The 21,889-nt window shown below is 33.6% G+C and overlaps 1 protein-coding gene across 1 annotated transcript in view; it reads right to left on the reverse strand.

Moving 5' to 3' along the window:
- LMBRD1 (LMBR1 domain containing 1) overlaps positions 1-21,889 on the reverse strand; it is a 133,404-nt gene that overhangs the window by 23,021 nt on the left and 88,494 nt on the right. Inside the window, exons 10-14 of the mRNA XM_032340379.1 lie at positions 12,062-12,126; positions 11,622-11,724; positions 10,954-11,058; positions 8,745-8,894; positions 6,462-6,540 (exon numbers count right to left, since the gene is read on the reverse strand). Of these exons, the coding sequence (XP_032196270.1) occupies positions 6,462-6,540; positions 8,745-8,894; positions 10,954-11,058; positions 11,622-11,724; positions 12,062-12,126 (502 nt within the window). The remainder of the gene's footprint in view (positions 1-6,461; positions 6,541-8,744; positions 8,895-10,953; positions 11,059-11,621; positions 11,725-12,061; positions 12,127-21,889) is intronic.

Raw genomic sequence — 21,889 nt, forward strand, 5'->3', positions numbered from 1 at the left:
AAGAGATGGAGTAACTGGGTGATGGACACTGGGGAGGATACATGTTATAATGAGCAATGGGTATTATATAAGACTGATGAATCACAGACCTGTACCCCTAAAACCAATAATACATAATACCTTAATTAACTAAATTAAAGAAAAAAGATACTGGGAATCCAGACACTTGCATTATCGCCCCAAGTCTCATCTGTACACCTTTTAATTGTCATTTTCTAGGGCTTTAGTTTCTGTATCTGCAATAAAGAGGATTACCTGAGTTAGATGGCCTCTCTAAAGGTTGTTTTTTTTGTTTTTGAACATTGTAATTTATATTTTAAAACAGTTTACAATTTATGTATCTCTTTGTGGCCTGTATTTCCATTTCTATAATTCTCACAGAGAAAATGGGGAGAAAAAAATTCTCTAACCCAGACATACTATGTTAGATAAATGTTTTTAGAAAGACAGGTACTTGAGGTTCTAAGAAAATAGGTCAGCCTGGTTATTTGCTGGCAACATAGAGACCTAAACAAGTTTTACTTATAGAGAATGTATTCTGAATCATTTTTTGATGATGGGCTTGTTTACTGCAGAATTTAGTGTTTAACAACTTTCTTAAGTATCATACACATTTTACTTTATTAACATTTTCCCAACATTATCTTTAGTGATTCAAAGTAATTCTCACTTTCCTTTTGTACTTAGTGTATATAATTATAATCTCGCTTTAGCTTTTTAAGTCTGCTCAGTTTTTTGTAATTCATGTGGTTTAGTTTAACACATCAACTTCTATTTTAGCATCACCAGCTAACTTGAGTCATCTTAACCATTTGTCCTAGTAAAATTATATCCTAAAGCTAAAATCAAAACTATATAGATCATCTGATTAGTTAAGACCGGCTATATATATAAACAATATACTTAATCAGAATAACCTAATAACAAAAATCAAGTTTGACTTATACAGATCACTTCATTTCCAGTTCTAAGTAAGACAACACAAATTTATGTCAAGAAAAGAGAATTAAATAGAACAGCGCAAGTAAGACTTGGGGTTCATGGATTTTTAAAAATAGTCATTTGGAAACATATTATCTTCCTTCATCCCTCACCAGAGCATATTCAATGCTCCTGCCATAATTTATTGTTACTGTAACATGCCAAATATATTTATGTCTTTAGGCCTTGTTAATGCAGGTGCCTTCTCTGCTTGGAATATCCTCCAATTTTTTGTTGTTGTTGCTCATTTACATTTATTTAACTTACGCTTTTGGGCCCAGCTGAAATGTTATACTGGCCCCTGGGCAGAATAAATCATTATCCCCTCTTACTTTCCCACAGCACTTTGTCTATCATTTCTTTATAGCTTGACACTTACTTTTCCTTCTATTACAATTATTTATTTTCATATCCAAGTCCATTAGGCTGTATGCTATTCAATGGCAGAGATACATATAATAGGTATATGTGTTTCTCTGACATTTTTCCAAAATCTACCCCAGTAGTACTCAAAATGCCTACTGTCTTTATCCATTAAGGGACAATGCGCTCTCATCTTCCTATTTTGATTCAAGTATTTATGTAAATTTATGTTACTTGTCATAATTCTGTGTTTAACTGTTTTAGTCACATTAACACATAAATTGTGTATTAATGCTTGTTAGATTAAATAGCAATTAAAGAATATAAAACTGGAATGCAAAGATCCTTTTTTGCCACAATGGCATACAAAATTCAAAACTTGATATCTGATTTGCTGAGTTGACTCACTTTATTTTTTTTTTTTAAAGATTTATTTATTTATTTATTTGACAGAGAGAGAAAGAGAGAGATCACAAGTAGGCAGAGAGGCAGGCAGAGAGAGAGAGGAAGGGAAGCAGGCTCCCTGCTGAGCAGAGAGCCCGATGTGGGACTCGATCCCAGGACCCTGAGATCATACCTGAGCCGAAGGCAGCGGCTAAACCCACTGAGCCACCCAGGTGCCCCGAGTTGACTCACTTTAAACATGTAAACAATGCACTACCTGTCAAGGTAAATTATATAATACTGTCACTTTAGGAGAACTTTATAAACATAGTATGATAGGTATTCCTCATAAATCTGCTCAACTATTCTATTCTGAAGAGATTATTTTAAATAGAAAAACCTAACTATTTTTAGATGAATGATTCTCTTTTGAAAAAACTAGGGTGTCAGTATTATTTTCTATATGCTTAATAAGTGCGAGACTATCCCATATATGAACACAGTATTACTTAAGGAAAATAGTCTCTAAAATATACTGACTGGTAAGAGATTCATATATGTATTTTTAGAAACTGCCACTTTAATATCTTTCCAGGGAGATTATCTTTTCTCAGAAATAATTTTAAGTATAACATTGTAATTTTTGCTTCTAAATCTAAAGCTCACGCTTTAAGATTCTGTTATTTGCAACAGACGTATAACAAAAGTGCCATCAAGTGCCTTATGGTGTATTTATATAATAGTACCATCTACTCTAGTCAAATGTGCCCAACAAAATTTCAAAATAAGAGTTTTTTTTTTCTCTGTATGCTGAGATTTCCAAGTTTGTGTTCAAATGGATGCAGTCACACCAGCCTGTAATTATACATCCACACAATCCCCACCCTTACGTATCAAATCTCTTGTCCTAATCTGCCCATCTTTCTCCATCACTATTTTTATTTAAAAGAATCTACCCTACTACGCCAGATCAATGATATTTCTGCCAAGAACATAAGGATGAGCTAGAGAATAAAAAAAAGGTTAAGAAAAATTAATCAGATTCATAAACCTAAAGGGTATGTTTTGTACTGCAAAGTAACATTTCAAAGGATAAGTCAACTGAAATATTTAAGAAAAATATTCAACAGTTCAGAGAGAGTCATTTTAACTACTGTAAATGAGGTCAGACTGAAAAAGAAAATGCTAAATAGGATTCATAAAAAATTATGGTCAAGTATATCATCTGACTGAAGCTTATTGAGTTATAATACACAAATTCACTCAGTTCAGCAGTACAGGAGCATCTGAATTCCTTTTACCAGTGCAACGTAATTTTGAAATCTTATTTTGTTTTTATTTATTTTTCCTATTAAGATTTCAATAGTGCCATAAGAACTTTTAAAGCAGAATCTATTTTAGATATTTAGGGTCAATGCCTTCTTAGCTCAAAAAAAAAAAAATTACAAATCAACTCAGCAGTAATTTTTCATTCTATTTTCACTTAGCTAAAAATGACAATCCAAAGCATTTCAACTATCCACTCTGTTTATGATGTGATGTGTGTGTACATTTCAAAGAATAAAAATCTGGGACTAAAGTCATCACAAAAGGAGAACCGGAAAGTCATATTTATTTAAACTAGAAATATTTTATAATTATTTCTTTAGGTGACAAAAGATGTCTCACTGGATTTGTTTTCCCATCTCTTCTCTATTTTGTTCTTTTATCCCTGTTTTAGTCTCTTCTCTTATTTTCTTATGCATCCCAGGCTCTGTGGTTGGTCACTTTATTCTGTCACTCTTAGCCTGTCTTTTACTTTGCATTTATTTAATCCTTCAAACTACCCTCCCTAGACAACTAAGCATTGATGGAGAATAATCACACTGGTTGTACAGATCTGTTCAACAAAACCACAAATTGATTATTTCATCTCTGTTCCCTGACATATTTATCTATCACTGATTTATTTTCCCTCTTTATTAACTTCTATGACCTATCAAAAACTTTTGCCACTTTCCTTAATTATGTGCCCAACGGCCTCAATTTTCAGCACGTGACATGAACTCACACTTCACAGCAAACTAAGACAATCAGATACAAATGACAACTTCCTGTCCACTCTCACTAAGAAATTACTATCTGAGTCCATATTCTTGGTTCTTTCCTTACAACCTAGAGAAGCAGGTACCCTTCATTTTATCTAAAGCACCCTGTCTTGGATGTTCTTAATACTCTCTCCTCTAGAACTGGGTATTGTCCCATCATTCACCCCTTCTGATATTTTCCAGCTTCTCCTGTTCCATTAGTTTCATCCCATCATCCCTGAAGTCTCTCCTAATCTATTTAAAAAAAAAAAAAAAAAAAGAAAGAAAAGAAAAAAAAGAGAAACAAAAGTTTCTGCCTAATTTCTCTCAATCTCTATGAAGAATTTCTGTGAAAATTAATATAAACTCAGTCAATGACTTAAATGCATTTTTAGTCAATGCAATTAGATTTCTATTCATCAACATTTTTCTCACTTTTTAAAATTTTTATTTTTTTAAAGATTTTTATTTATTGACAGACAGATCACAAATAGGCAGAGAGGCAGGCAGAGAGAGAGAGGAGGAAGCAGGCTCCCCATTGAGCAGAGAGCCCGATGCGGGCCTCGATCCCGCGACCCTGGGATCATGACCTAAGCCAAAGGCAGAGGCCTTAACCCACTGAGCCACCCAAGTGCCCCAAAGTAGAGGCTTAACCCACTGAGCCACCCAGGTGCCCTTTTCTCACTTTTTGTTAGTCTTCTCCTCTGTACCTTCTTTATCCTCTTCCTCTCATAAACACTTTTTCTGAGGTCCAGTCTCTGTGCTCCTTTCACTCACTCTCTTCTCCTTACATAAACATTTAACTGCCTATGAAACCTCCAACTCAATGTTCTGGAGATATCTCAGGTCAACTAATCATTTCTTACAATTTTCTCTAATCTAAGTATTTTTATCTCAGTGCACTGATACCAAAATTTACCAAAGTACTCAGTAACTACAGGGTCATTCTAGAATCTACTGTCTTTCTCAAAATTGCTCTGGATCCAAACAATCAGAAATTCTCTTAATTAGCCCCTGAATGTCTTTCTTCATTTCATATGCTCATGACCACTGCTTAATTCAGGCTTCTACCATCTCTCCTGGATTACTGTGATAGCTCCTTCTGGCTATGTCTCCCATCTGATTTCTATGCTTTGGTCCCAAATCCAGGCTCTATATAACTGTTATCATTATGTTACTGACAATAAACCAGATCATAACTTATACTTTCTAGTTTAAAACCCTTCACTGAAAAAACAGAACAAACAAAAAATCCCTTCATTGACTCTTTAGTTACTTTCTAAAACATTTTGCAATCTGACTCCTAACTCTTCAATCTCACTTCCTCCCTCCCTCCAACCTCCTATGCCTGTAATTTAAAATACAAAACAGTAACAATGTTTTAAATTCTTTAAACACATACCCATAAAATAGTTTAAGACAATTTTATTTGTGTATTTTGTTCCTCTGCTCAGAACAACTTCCCTTGATGCACACAGCAGATAAATTCTTCTTTAACCTTTAAATGCAGCTCTGATGTCACTTTTCCAAAAACCCTTCTTTTGACTACCACTGCACAGTGATCTCCTCCAGGTAGAGGTAATTACTTTCTCTTCTGGGCTATCTCTGTATTCCATGCTTACTCTTCCTATTACTCCATCACAGTCTGTAGTTGACCCTACTAAAAAACTCAGAATGTATCTTTATATAATGGTACCCATGCGTGATTTATGAAGAAATTTACTGTATCTGACACATTACTCATCCTAATATAAAAGCATTTTGAAGATAAGAGTAGGGAAAAAATTGCAGGGGTGCCTGGGTGGCTCAGTTGGTTTTAAGTCTGCCTTCTGCTCAGGTTATGATCCCAGTGTCCTGGGACTGAGCGGTCTCCCTGCTCAGTGGAGAGCCTGCTTCTACCTCTCCCTCTGCAACTCCCTCTGATGCTCTCTCTGCTTGTGCTCTCTATCAAATAAATAAAATCTTAAACAAACAAAAAAAAAAAAAAAGAAGAAGAAGAAAAGAACTGCAAATTCTGATAGAATGAGCCTGGAACCCTTAATCAGGGAAAGAATAATACTCAAAAGAAAAAAATCACCTTAATGAACAGAAAGAAGAAAAAAAATTCTCTAAAAAAACAGAGGTTAAAAGCGTAGGATCACAGAGTTTTTCTCAGAATACATATGAAATCTTAGCATAGTGCCTGGAACACAGTTATATGTTCTTAAAAGTGAACTGCTATTATAATTAACAATATTATTATTAAGTAAAATAACTAGACGTGTATAAATGAAAAGTTCTAAGTCATAGGTACTTTTGGTCTTGGTCCTAAGAATTACAGGTTCCATCAAAACTATTTTGAGTTTTTCAAGGAAAAAGACAGTTATTTAAGAGTGATTTCTTATTATATTACTAAATGTAATAATAAGAACTACCTTTTGTTACTTGGTAAGTAACTAATTTATAATGGCCCTTTCCCTACTGGAAATCAATAGATCACAAAGAAATTCTATTGAAAAGACTTACCAATTTATTCCTGCTAAAAGACTTACCAATTTATTCCTGCTGAAAGTTCCTTTATCACCACATATTAGAACAGATGCATCAAATGATTAACACAGAAAAATGCAAGCCAACTCTTTCCTCATAGAGTTATAAATTCTAAGATAGTGATAAGAGCTGCCTTACCTTCAGGGGCATCAGCATCACATCTCTTTGGCACGGGGAAGGCTGAATTGTTTTTATGGTCATCATAAGTTATATTGCTCTAAAAGACAAAAATACGGCTAAAATGTAAACATATTAATAAATATTTGGATCAAAAAGTAATCACATTATGAATTTTATACTCTGTTTTCTATTAAACTACATCTAGCTAATATTCTAAAAGGTAAATTTTGCACAAGATTACAATTAGAAGAAAAAGATTTATGGTAAATTTTAACATTAGGGCTTTTTTGCAACAATCTTTAGATTCTGGAGTGAACAACAGAACTTCTTCCCAAAGAAACAGCCTACTTATTTTTCCACTGTGAAACGAGAAAAGGATATCTTTTGGCCATGCAAGTCCATGATCTCACTTCATTGATTCATAGGAAAAAGTTTAATAAGCATGACCTAGTGAACTAGGTGGACACAATAAGGCAATAAGAGAATAAAAAGATTTAAAAAATGGAAAATAGGATTCAGGTGATTTTCTAGTACTGTGTTTTTCAAACTCAGGTTACTCATGTACATCTATTACAATTTGTGCCTTTTATTTGTTCCACCTACATTATTACTTAGTATTTGTCAATGAACTAATTTTTCAACCATTGGTAATATTATGTATAGTACTGATGGAAACTTTGATGTGCTTGTTAAATTTTTGTTACTAATTACATGTTAAACTAAAGAAAGAACAGAGGAATACAGTATAAAAAAAGGGGTGACCTGGACAGAATAAATTAGTAATCAAAGACTCCATTAAAGCAAGGCTCTAACTAGAACCTGAAACACATAATTGATTTCCATTCTTAAGTAGAGGGAGAGGTATTTTAGGAAAAAGAAACAAACGACACAAAGACTGAGTCAGATATGGTCAAAATATTTTAAACTGTCAAAAAACCCCCAAATTAGCTGTCCAGTTACAACCAGGAGCCACTGCTGGTTTCTGAAAAATTAACATAGAGTATATCATGTTGAAAGAAAGCTCAGATACCCACAAATAAAAATTTGGGGGGGTTCTTTTTAATTTAAATTCAATTAATTAACATATAGTATATTATTAATTTCAGAGGTAGAATTCAGTGGTTCATCACTTCCGTACAACACCCAGTGCTCATTATATCATGTGCCCTCCTTAATGTCCATCACTCAGATATCCCAACCCTTCACCCCCCGCCCCCTTCCAGCAACCGTTTGTTTCCTATGCTTGAGAGTCTCTTATGGTTTGTCTCCCTCTCTGATTTCATCTTGTTTTATTTTTCCCAGGTTGGTTTCTTTTACTAACCAGAATCATACCATGTGTATTGTTCTTTGATATGCTTGTTGGAGATGTTCAGCCTAGCACACTCCTTTTATCCATTATACATTTCACAGAAGCAGTACCACTGTTTTGGGATGCTTCGTTCTGCTGTTATAATTATGCCACCTTTTGTGCACAGACTTGAGCACAGGGGCTGAAATTTGAGGGGAAGAGTGCCAGTTTGAGTGCTTGGCAATGTGAGGTGAAGGTATGCTGACTTGGCATTGATCAGGGGACAGGCCGTGCATGCTGACTCAGGCGGGAGGGCGGCTGGACTGTGAATGTGGGACCCACAGGCTGATGGCATTGTGTATGACAAAGACGTAGCTGGTTTTGCTTCTAACATTTGTTTTTCTGGGAAATTCTATCTTTCTCCTTGTATCCTAAATGGAAGCCTTCCTGGATAGAGTATTCTTGGCTATAGATTTTTTCCTTTTGGCACTTGGAATTTATCATGCTGCTCCCTTCTGGCCGATAAAGTTTCTGCTGAAAAACCCACTGACTGCTGTAAGGGGTTTCTCTTGTATGTCACTGCTTTCCTTTGTAACACTACAAATAAAATATTTTTTAAAGAATCTCCTGTGGGATTCACAGTACTGGTGACCAGACATACTTTGCTCATCAAAACTTTTGGGGAGCCATATTAATAAAACTACTTAAAACAGTATTTTAGAGAAAATACTGTGAGTTTTAATAAAGTGCTGTGATAAAGTTAAGTAGCTTAACATCATGGGATCCATTTAAGGAACTATAATAATAAAATTCAGTGCAGTTATTAAAACAAAAACCTTGAATAAAACAGATATAAATATGCTCAAAAATGAGAGCGAAAAACCCATTTTAGTGATATTCAACTTGATCTGATGAGCTATTATCTTATGCCAACCTTCACACATTAAAATTTGGTTTTAAATACCACTCTCTTTAAAATATCAAAATAATGAAGTTAAACATTTTGTACTTACCTCTATTAAGTAATTTTGGCTTCCATACATGACATATTGGGGAGCAAGACTATAAATCATGTAGCTAGTGTGAAGGACAATAAGCAGAAGTATCATGCAAAGAAATAAGAGGGCCTGAGGCCTGGTTCTACCTCTTCTAATTTTATATAGCTGGAAAGAAAAAAAGACAGTAACAGTATTTCAGCAATATGCTTTATTTGTAAGGCACTAAGTTCTGCTTTTGTGTTAGAGGTAATGAATACAGCTCAACCAACCATTTCTTTTTCTTAAATAAATATTAAAAATTCTTAATCATTTCAAATGATTATGAGATTGACAATTTTTTCTCTGCAAAGCTTTTAGTTTTACATTCATGTTTATTTAAAAATCACAGCAAAGCATCTATATTCAAAGGATTCTATAAATGATCCATGAAAAACTCAAGACTTAGAGAATATATACAGTATTCACCTGGTTTGTTTCCAGGCAAATCTTCTAAACTTATTATGTAATAGCATCTATTAGAAGTTTATAGAGCTAAGAAGAATTATGAACTATCACTAATGCTATCTGAAGATTAGAGGAAGGAGTTTAAACTATTTGTATTAGTAATATATTTGTGGTTTTACATATTACTGCACAAGAACAGACATGTCATACATTTATAAATACTCATTTCTATGAAATACTCATGACATCCTCCTATTATACTCTGTATAAGTTCTAGTTTATCACAATTTATATCAATCTGACTACAAATATTTTCATTATATATTTACAATAAAGGAAAACTAAAACATGATAACAAATACAATAAGCCAAGGGACTTGCTTCATTTCAATGGCAAGAGCACATTTTTATTTTAGCAACTAAGAAATCACCACCCTATTTTATTAAAAGATGTTAGTAGAACAGAGAGTAGAAGAACTTCAGTTCTGGATGGGATGACAATAAGAACACCTAAAAATTGACACTTCCCAGTTTCCCTTACATCTAGTCATAACTAACAGTGATAAAATATTAAACACTGAAAGGAAAGAAGTCTGCTGGGGACTTCTGGGAAAGTGTTTTTTTAATGGAGCATGAACAAAATAAATGGAGCTGCAGCAGCCATATTACAGTCATGAGGAAGAAGCCAAGAACAATACAGTGATGTTGGACTTGACATTTTTGAACTAAAAAGCAATGCTAGATTTTTAAAAAATTTTCATGGGAAATCTTTTATTAGTTCAGCTTTTATTAGTTAACTGGTTTTTCTTTTACTCCCAGGTGGAAGTAATCTCCAGTCCAATCATCTTCATTTTGAAAAAAAAATTTTTTTTAAAGATTTATTTATGTATTTATTTAAAAGAGAGAGGGAGAGAGAACATGAGCAGGGAGAAGGAAAAGCAGACCCCCCTGAGCAGAAGCCTGATGCGGGGCTCAATCCTAGGACCTGGAGATCATGACCTGAGCTGAAGGTAGATGCTTAACTGACTGAGCCACCCAGGTGCCCCTTGAAATTCTTAATTTATCTCAAAATGAGAGTAAGAAGAAAATAATCCTTCTCCAATCATATAGCAATTTTAACTTCTAGTAGAGTAAGGGTAATCTTGAGAGCTACGGTGTATTCATTTATACTTCAATGTGTTTTCATGCAGCCAAACACTGAGGAAAATAATGTGACTTCCAGACTAGGTTTTCTCAACCTTGGCATTATTGACATTTTGGGCTGGATAAGTCTTTGTTATGGATGGCTGCCCTGTACAATCCAGAATGTTTAGGGTTTCTATCCATTAGACACCAGTAGCACCCACTGGTTTTTTGGTTGTTTGTTGTTGTTGTTTTTTACTGTGGAAGGAGCCAAGATGCCCTTCAACAGATGAAAGGATAAAGAAGATGTGGTCCATATATACAATGGACTACTACTCAGCCATCAGAAAGGTTGAATAACCACCATTTGCATTGACGTGGATGAAACTGGAGGAGATTATGCTAAGTGAAATAAATCAGGCACCCACTAGTTTCACCGACTGCAAATATCACCAGCATAGCCAAATGTATGCAAGAAGTAAACCTGCCCATTTAAAAACCACCACTTGGATGAAAAGCACCTTTATGCTAATGTGAAGTGAAAAAGCTAGTGTTTCCTTTTAATATCAAGATATTTACAAATTCATATTATAAATCTAAGTTAACATAGTAATGGAGATTATGTACAAAATTATGAAAACAATATTGTTATACTTACTCTAACCCAAAAGAACCATATGCCAATATTTCGAATTCCCGCCATTGAAGTAAAAATAAAGTACATAATAATAATTGTTATAAGAATATAATCAAGAGGAAACACCTGAAAAAATAAAATTTAATTTAATACATAAACAAATAAATACACAAATTTAATACACAAAATTCACAGGGGTTTAGAAGTCATATAAAATTAACTCAATCTTCATTATTCATATTTGACAAATGTTTAAAATATCAACCCTGATTTTGATCAGGCTATTATGATAATACAAAAGAAAAGAATCCTCCAAAAAACAATTACTAAACTGTTACTAAATTGCTTAGTACTCATTATCCTAAGGAAAATCCTATAATGAATTAAACTAAAATTATACTTATATATGGAATAAAAGACTTTATTAAAAATTAAAAATAGGCATTGGAAAAGTTCATTAGGTGTTATATCCCATATCAAATTATGTGTAAGAGTTCAGCAATTTATCAATATAATCATTAAAGTAATATATCAATGTGGAAATTACACATGAATGAAGAGCCAAATCAGCAGAGGGCACAGCCTATAATGCCAAGTATTACTAGTTTGTTAATATAGTAACTTGACAGAATGACAATGTTGGCTGAAGAATAAAATGTTTTTTTTTGTTGTTGTTGTTGTTTACTCACTGTTTGTAGTACAGGCAAAAGCATATTCAGTGGATTACTCAAGTTAGCTCCAAAAATTATAAAACCAGAATCTATTCCAGCTGAATGAAGGGCTTTATCCAAACTAAAACAACAAAAATGATAGTGAATTTACATGTTATACTGGCATATTTTCAATTAACTTAGAAAAAATATCATAAGTTAAGCATGCAGATTCAACAGAGTCAAAGAAAACCACAGGTAACAAATTAAACCTCACTTAAATATCTTACAGATACCGCTCAACTGAAATAGAACAAAGAAACACTATTATTGCACCTTTTTAGTCATTCTTTGAGTTAATGCTGTAGAAAACTTCAAGTAAAACAGCTAAAGATGAATAGGCTACTAATGGAATCAAGTATGGAAAATGTACATCATCACAGGATGTGTGCTTTGGAAAATATGTATACTATACTTACTTTGACAGGAAGAGAGAAATTATAAACAGCAATGCAACTAAGATGAAAAATATTCCCCAAATGATCTAAAAGTAAAAAAAAAATCATTAAAATACAGTTCTAGAAGTTGATATTAAAAGCACAAAACCATTTTGCTCAATATGAGTTGCAAGCATATGACAATGATCTAATGTCTATTTTAATTTAGTATATAATCTTAGATATTTGTCATCTAAATTTTCATTATGAGACTGTTTGAAAACACATACACAAAAGAGACAAAGTATTTAAAAGTCTTAATTAGTAAGTAAACAAATGAGACTCTGCTAGGCCATATAAAAGGTTTATATTCAGTTGCAATGAAATATAAACTTCAAAGATAACTGATAACTAAATTAAGACTTACATACATACATACATAAAAAACCAAACCCATGAAACTCATCAAGTTATATAAACCTGTTATTAAAAAAGGGAACTTGGAACATTTCCCATGGAATTTTTATATAAACACACACACACACACACACACACACACACAGAGGTATATACACACACACATATACACATGCACACACAAGCATATAATTTACAGTTTTTGTCAACATGTTTTGTGTGTGTTTGTATGTGTGTGTATATCTATCTATATCTATCTATCTATCTATCTATCTATCTATCTATATCTTATACCATGGCCCAGAAAAGTCTATATAACTGCTACTATTTCTGAAATAGAAAGTATTAACAGCAATGAAGATACTGTCACCTTAATAATATTTCTGGGAAGTAATGTATTAAGCATTGTAATTGGTAGAATACATTTCCTTCTACCATATGAACTTTACATAAGAGATAGTAAAAAGCAAGTGAAAAATTTTTGAAACTGGGTCTCTAAGGAATAAAAAAGGCTGCAATCTATGTTAGTAATAACCTTGGCTCTTTTTTTTACCTGACATCTTCTCTAAGTTCTAGCAACAAGAAGGCTGAAGAATCCACAAAATCAGAAAAAAAAAGAAGATTCTGGTTAAGCACAATTAAGTGTTTTTGGCTTCTCTTTTGGAGAAAGAATTGGAATTGATAGGAATTGATAAAAATAAATGGATAAGATCATGAACGTGAGGGTGATTTTCATCTTATTCAACATAACTGCTAAAGTATACTTTAGAATTCTGCCAGGATAAATGAAACAAAATAGTAACACATCAGCCTCCCCACATATAAAGATGAATTTTGGAATAAATTTTAGGCTGTGTTCTAGAATATTCTTCAGTTCTGAAAGAGTGCCTCTGGAACCACCTGGAAAGAAAACTGGTGAGAGCCAAAAATGATATAGTCATTACCGGAAATAGAAAACACCACTTGTATGCATTTGACATACTGGAATTTCATGTGAGAATTCATTTATTTAAAAAAGGTATCACCGCTGGTGTTTCTGGGTAGCTGGCTGTTGAACAGCTAGCTTTTCACTTTGGCTAAGTCATGACCTCTGGGTAATGGGCTTGAGCCCCACAACAGGCTCCCTGCTCAGCATGGAATCTGATTATCACTCTCCTTCCCCCCTCAGCCCCTCCCCCTACTTGTGGTCACATGCTCTCCCTCTCTCTAAAAGAAATAACTAAATCTTAAAAAAAGGTCTCATTGCTAAAGAAGTTTGAAATGACCCCTTTATAGTAACAAAAGTTCATTAGTAGAAGGTATAAAAGAGCCTACACAGTCTTTTTCTACTAGATTTGAGCACCTTTATTTGATACCTAGGTGAACCAGAAGACAATATAATTACACTAAGGATCTACAACTGAAATATATTATTTCCTAATAGATTGCTAATAAGAAATAGTTTGTAGCATGAGGGCATATAACTGCCAGATGCCAATTAGTACAAAGACATACACAGAAATAGCAGAAGTTAAAATTCCCTTTCCTTGATGTCCATTTTGGGGGAAGAAAAAAAAAAAAAAGGAAAAAAAAATCCTGGACTATTTTCCCAATCTGTTGGGATGAATGGCCAACAGTTACATTGTTTAATCATAGCTATCCAATAGAAAACAGAATAAATGTAAAAAATATAACTTTTACAAAAACCAAGAAAACAACATACATTTAGATGAGACCCTAAATTAGCACTTCCAGAATCAAGTCAGTGATGACCCCCTTGAACTGACCTAAATATTCCACTCTTAGCTATAATGTCAATTTTGAAATAAAGATTAAGCTATAGAGGTGACATCAGTAAAGAGAGAGAGGGTAAGAACGTCTGAAAATCCTCTCTTCCCTAAAAGCAACGAAGAAACTGGCATAAATTCTCAGAATCAACTTTTTCAACACTAGGGAAATTTACCAAAGCCATGCAACAACCCAAGGACATTTACCAAGAAAAATGACTGATTCTCAGTAAGAACACATAGCATTATGGCATTTTAACTTCTTGTAGTCCCAAACACTTCTCTCTAGAGTATGGTAGCCTTGAAAGATAGTCGGTAAAAGCCGGAAGCCTAGCAGCCACCTGAGGAAACAGAAAGGGGATGGAGCTCTTTCAAAGTCTCATTGCCAGAGTATTGTTATTATTTGACCTGCTGGTTAATTCCATGGAAGACCCCACTTGCAAGACCATCTCTTTGACAAGAACTGAAGCTCACACAATACAAAAACCCCTTCTCAGGAGTGTCTGTCAAAAAACTACAGGCAACCAATAACATTATGGCCATAAGAACTGGTAAGTAACAGGCAAAAAATAAACTAACCAAAAAGATGACTTCACTAGTGAATTTTACTAAAGGTTAAGAATTAATACCAATCTTTTACAAACTTTTCCAAAAAAGAAAGGAAGAAAAGGAAGGATGACTTCCTAGCTCAATCTATGATACCAGTATTACTCTGATACTAAAACCAGTCAAATACAATCACAAAAAAATGAAAACTATAGACTATTTTTCCTTATAAAAATGACTGCTAGAATCCTGAACAAAATATTAGCAAACCAAATTGGGCAACATGTAAAAAGAATTATGTACATGATCATGTGCAATATAACCAAGGAATGCAGGTTGATTTAACATAAATCAATCAATCTAATACAATGTTTTAACAGAAAAAAGGTCAGAAACCACATGATCTCAACAGGCACAGAAAAAGCACTCGACCAAATGCAACACACTTTCATTTAAAAAAAAAAAGCACAATAAATTAGAAATACATTGGATAGTCCTCAATCTGTTAAGTGTATCTACAAAACTTATACAGCTAATATTATATTTAATGGTGACACACTAAAAGCTTTTCCATTAAAAGCAAGGAAAAAGCAAGGATGTTCACTCTTTTTTTTTTTTTAAAGATTTTATTTACTTAGAGAGAGAGAGAAATAGAGACAGAAAGCACAAGTGGGGAGGAGAGGGAGAAGCAGGCTCCACACTGAACAGGGAGCCCAACTCGGAGCTTGAACGGACCCTGGGATCATGACTTGACAGCTTAACTGACTTCGCAAGCCAGGTGCCCCAAGGATGATAACTCTTGCCACTTCTTGCCATATATATATATATATATATATATATATATATATAGAGAGAGAGAGAGAGAGAGAGAGAGGGGGACCTATCTCTCTCTCTCTCTCTCTATATATATATATATATACCTCTGCAGATGACATTTTATAGACAGAAAATCCTAAGAATATTACAATAAAACAATCGGAACAAATAAATTAATTCAACAAGACCGCAAGATAAAAGATCAACATACAAAAATTAGCTGTATTCTGTATGCTAGCAGTGTACTGTCTGAAATGAAAATATACAAAAACCCTCCCACACATATGGAACAATAAGGCTAGCCTGAATAAAACAAAGGAGATTTAATGGAGACAAGAAACATGAGAAGTTGGGAAAAGGTCTATTACTAAACAGGGACAGAAAAGAAAGACACCCTTAAAAAAACTTGCATTTAAAATTAGGTACAAAGGTTGGCTAGAATTTTAAAAAATTGAATAAGCCTCATTACTAACCCCTAAGTCTTCAGTTCCACTTCTCAGTGGTAACTACCATTAATTCTTACAAATCCTAAAAAAAAAAAATTCTTACAAATCCTGCCCAAAAGGTGTATGCTGAGGAGTGTGTGTGTTTCAAAAGAGTATCTACCACACACATTATCTGTAACCTGAACATTAGTTTCAATTAAAATACAACACACATCCTGTAGACTACTTTAAGCCTTTAAGAAATGATTTCATTTTATATAAAACACATATAACTTGATTTTAATGGCTATAGATACAATACTTCCAAGTATGGAGGTAAATAGTTCATTAAGCCAATCTCCTATTGATGGACACTAGTTATTTTTACATGTATTTATTAGAACCAAAGATGCCAACAAACAAAAAGTGATTCTTAAACACTTAATAGACTTTTATAACATTTTTGAGTTTACAGAAAAATTGAGGTAACAGTACTGAAGTTCTTATAAACCTCTCCCATATAGTTTCTCCTATTAACATTCTGCATTAGTGTGGTACATTTGTTACAACTCATAACACTGACACATTACCTAAAGTTCATAGTTGACATTAAAATTCAATTTTTGAAAAAAAAAAAAAAACAATTTTTATGTTATAAAGTTCTATGGGGTTTGCCAAATGCATAACCTCCTGTATCTACCATTAAAGTATCACACCAAATAGCTTCACTGGCTTAAAATCTCCTGTTTCACCTATCCATCTTATTTTACCTCACTTTAACCCCTGACAACCAGTGATCTTTTCTCTGTCTTTACAGTTTTGCCTTTTCCAGAACAGAGCTAGAATCATAAATTATGTAGTGTTCATACACTGCCTCCTTATATATATATATATATGCATAGTAGAATAGAATGAAAGAATATATATGTTCCTTCATTCTTTCGTGTGGTTTGATGGGTCATTTCTTCTTCTTTACTGAGTAATATTCCATTGTATGAAAGTATCATAATTTGTCCATTTACCATATCTTGGTTGCTTCAAAGTTTTGGTAATTATGAATAAAGCAACTACAAACATTCATGCTCAGATTTTTGTGCAGACATAATTTTCAACACAGCTGGATAAACACCTAAGAGCGTATCTGCTGGGGCGCCTGGGTGGCTCAGTGGGTTAAGCCGCTGCCTTCAGCTCAGGTCATGATCTCAGGGTCCTGGGATCGAGTCCCGCATCGGGTTCTCTGCTCCGCGGGGAGCCTGCTTCCTCCTCTCTCTCTCTCTCTGCCTGCCTCTCTGCCTACTTGTGATCTCTCTGTGTCTAATGAATAAATAAAATCTTTAAAAAAAAAAAAAAAAGAGCGTATCTGCTGGATTGTATGAAAAGACCAAGTTTATTTAGTTTTATAAGAAACTGCCAGTGGTGTCTGGTGGTGCAGTCAGTTAAGTGACTAACTCTTGGTTTCAGATTGGGTTGTGATCTTAGGGCTGTGGGACAGAGCCCTGCATCACACTTTGTGATCACCCCCAAATCCACCTGGGATTCTCCCTCTCCTTCTGCCCTTCCCGCTTGCATGCTCTCTCTCAAATAAATGTCTTTAAAAAAAAAAAAAAACAAAAAAAAAAAAAACCCCAAAACTGCCAAACTGTGTTCCAAGATGGCAGTACAACTTTGCACTCCCATCAGCAACAAAGGAGTTCCTGTTGTTCTACATATTTGTCAGCATTTGGTTTTGTCAGATAATTTTTTAGTGTGAAATTTTTCACTGGTTTAATCTGCAATTCCTTAAAGTATATGATGTTAAGTATCTTTTTATATGCTTATTTTCCATTTGCATATCTTCTTTTGGGATGGGTGTGTCAACTTTGGCCCATTTTTTAAAAATTATATATTTTTTTCAGTGTTACAAGATTCACTGTTTATGCAGCCCACCCAGGGCTCCCCCTTAATTAACATAACATAACATAACATAACATAACATAACATAACATAAAATATGTGCCCTACTTAATACCCACCACCAGGCTCACCCTTTTTTAAAAAATTGGGTAATTTCTTATCATTGAGTTTTAGGAGTATTTTGTATATTTTGGATTGACGCCCTTTATCAGATATGCATTCTGCAAATATTTTCTCTCAGTTTGTGACCTTTTTATTCTCTTAACAGTGTCCTTCACAGAGCAGAAGTTTTTAATTTTAGTGAAGTAAAGTTATCAAGTTTTTCCTTCATGGATCAGGCTTTAGTGACGTATTCAAAAACTAAGGTAAGCTAGATTTTCTTCTACATTACTTCCTATAAGTTTTATAGTTTTTTTTTTAATATATTGGGTCCATAATTCACTTTGAGTTAAGTTTTGTGAAAGGTATAAGGTCTATGTCTTGATTCACTTTTTTTTTTATAAATGCCAAATTTTTTCAGCACCACTTGTTGAAAAGACTATCCTTTCTCTAATGAATTGTCTTTGCTTCTTTATCAAAGATCAGCTGACTACAGCATGGGTCTATTTCTCTATTCTGTTGCACTGGTCTATACATCTCTTCTTCCACCAATACTATGCTGTCTTGATTACTGTAGCTTTATAGGAAGTCTTGAAGTTGAATGGTATCAGTCCTCTGACTTTGTCCTTAAGTATTGTGCAGGCTATTCTGGGTCTTTTTTCCTCCCCATCTGTTTTAAAATCAATTTGTCAATATCCACAAAATACCTTGCTGGGGTTTTCATTGGAATTGTACTAAATTTACAGATCAAGTTGGGAAAAACTGACCTCTTAAAAAATGTTGTTTTAGAAATATAAATATATAGAAAAGAAACCAATTTTTTCCTGTGTATTAATCAGATAAAAATCATGTTATTTTTGTTAAAGCACAGTAAAAAGGTAAAATGTTATAATCTATGAAGAATAACAAGTAAGACATTACTTTTGTCAGAGTAAAAATACTGTTAATGCTACTAACTTTACATGCGATGTTACCTAAACCAATGATGGATCAACTGGCTAGAAAATTCTCCATTACCTGCAAAGAAAATTTAAGTTCCTCTATGTCATGAAAAGCATTACCATTCCCCAAAATCTCTTCCCTTCCCCTTTAACATTAAGTTTTAAAAACCCTGTGTTCTTTTCATTTAAATCAGTTGTTCTAAACTGGACAAATCCCCCTTCAAAGGACATTTGACCATGTTTACAGAAAGCCTGCCATGATTTAGGGGGAGGGAAGGTTACAACAAGCAGATAAGAATGAGGCTAAGGAATGCTGTTAAACACCCTACAATGCACAGGACAGTACTCAGCCTCTCCAACAAAGCACTATTGGGCCGCAAATGTCAAAGATGCTGAGATGGGGAAAGTCTGATTTAAACTGAACCCTGCATGGTATTAGAAAGGAGCATGAATAAGCTATTGTTTTAGCAAAAATAAACTTATCATTCTCTTCAAATTATTTTAAGATGCTTATTAGCTTAAAATAAATCTCTTATCCTAGAACTTGGTATCATCTGACAATGTGAAACAAAACTTCCAAGCAATATAAAAGAAATAATATAGGTGAGCTGTTTTTCTTTTTTTTATTTAAGACACAACTCTTATCAGATTTGATAGGTTAATTTCCCATATCCATAAATAACTTTTGTATATCCAGGAATATGATCAAAAACAGAAGAAAGGTGCCATACATCTAGAAATTCAAACAAAAGTTAAAGGATAAAATTAAAGTAATTTCTATTGTATTTTATTATTGATGTTACCTTAAGTAAAATACCATGTACTTTTTCCTTTTTCGCCAAAAGCAATAGCTGGTATCAAGAATGTTTTAAAAAAAAATTGTAGTTTTCTAACTATTTAATAAGAATGAGGTTAGGAAACAGAAGCATTCCTTCTTTAAAATTGCTTAGAATCTTGTTAACTGAAGAGTGGTCATGGACCAGTAGAATCAGTATCACCTGGGAACTTGTTAGAAATGCATACTTTTGGGGCCTAATTCAGGTGGACTAGATCACAACCTGTATTTTAACAAGATTCCTGAGGAATACTTACATTAAAATTGAGAAGCTGTGCCTTAAAAAAGTCATTTAGAATGTTAGATGACTACATTAAAAAGATACCAAGTAAACCCAGGTTAAAAGTTTGAAAAGAGAATTTTGGAATGGAGAACTGGATTGAAACTTTAACCCAAACTGAACTTTCTTCTCTCCAGAGGCTATCGGACATCATACGTCAAGTATTACATAGCACCATCTGACATTATATTTTAAGTATTACATAGCCAGTGGCCATGGGTCTCAGTCCCCTAACTCTAGAGACCAAATCAATTAGTCTTCAAGACTTTCCTCATGGGTAGAAGGTAAGAACATACAATTTCCACTATCAAATTTAATATAGTTTGTAAGTTATAGATCTAAGAAGTTTTATAGGTTGCAAATGTTCTACAAAATTTTTTTAAAAGTTAGAAAATCAGTAATATTCAGCTCTGGCTATAAATTATTATATTACAAATAAAATATTTGCAACATATTGCATGGAACACTGGGTGTTACATGTAAACAATGAATCCTGGAACACATTAAAAACTAAAGATGTACTGTATGGTGACTAACATAATAAAAATAAATAAATAAATAAATTTTAAAAAATAAAATTATTACTATTGCAAAGATCCTCATGGTGATTTGTCAATGTAGTACCAGCTTATGATACTTGGTCATGGTTACAATTTTCCTTATATTAGAAGCAATTTCTTCAGTTCAATACTATTCTGATGGAAGAGACTTTCAAATGGAAGTGGTAAGGATAATGCCAAAAACTGGGGGTAAGGAAGTAGGGGAAATCTAGTAAGAGTTAAGACTTTAATGCTTTATTTTAGCATAATTTCAGATATATGGAGAAAACTGCAAAAATTGCACAAAGAATTTCGATACACCTTCCAACCAGATTCAACAAATCATAACATTTACTTTGCTTTATCATTCTCCATCTATCTGGCTGAACTATTATTTTTGAGAATGAGTTGCAGAAATATACTTTAATACCTATCTCTAAAAGCAAATTCTTTCACATTATCATATTTCAATTGTCAAAATCAAGAAATTAATACTGATAGAATGCTATTATCTAATCTATAGACCTTATTCAAACGTCAATTGTTCCACAAAAAAAAGCTGCTTTTTTTTTTCCTGGATCAAAATAAATTCAGCATTATACATTGCTTTTGTTTAGCATTTCTGTTTAGCATCCTTTAATTTGGACCAGTTCCTAAAAAGCTTTTATTTTCATGACCTTTAGATTTTGAGGAGTAGAAGGCAGTTAGCTGTGTTGTCCTTCAACGTGGGTTGCCTATTTCCTCACACTTAATTCAGCTCATGTATTTTTAGCAAAAATGACAGAAGAACAATCATACCTATTGCCTCATTACTGATGAGTTTAACTTGGATCACATGGTTAAGATAGTTCTGGTCATATTTCTCCACTGTAAAACGACTACGGTCCTCTTTGTAAAATTAGTAAGTCTTGTAGAGATATAGTCTGAGATTATGGGAATATCCTATTTTCTCCAAACTCTCACCTTCTAATTTTAGTATTCATTTATGTCCCTTCCAAGAAGCAGTATGTTGTGTTTACCAAATACTGATTTTCTGCTACTCATTCTACATTTATTAGGATTCCATAGCAGGGAAGAGCTTTCCTTTCTCCATTTACTCATTTAATAAATATCAATATATTCATATATTTTGATACTTAAATGGTCCCAGAGTTAGGAAGTGGGAGCCCCTTTAAGCTAGTTCCTTTTATCATACCCCAGCTACTCCTCAGAACATCCTCTCCTTCTGACAAAAGCAGGTGTGGGCTTATATATTTTCCTAGCACCTGTCTCAGTACCATTTCTCCAATCAGCCCTGTCTTCTTTCAATGCAG

Source organism: Mustela erminea, chromosome 4 (assembly GCF_009829155.1).
Source record: "Mustela erminea isolate mMusErm1 chromosome 4, mMusErm1.Pri, whole genome shotgun sequence".
Lineage (NCBI taxonomy): Eukaryota > Metazoa > Chordata > Mammalia > Carnivora > Mustelidae > Mustela > Mustela erminea.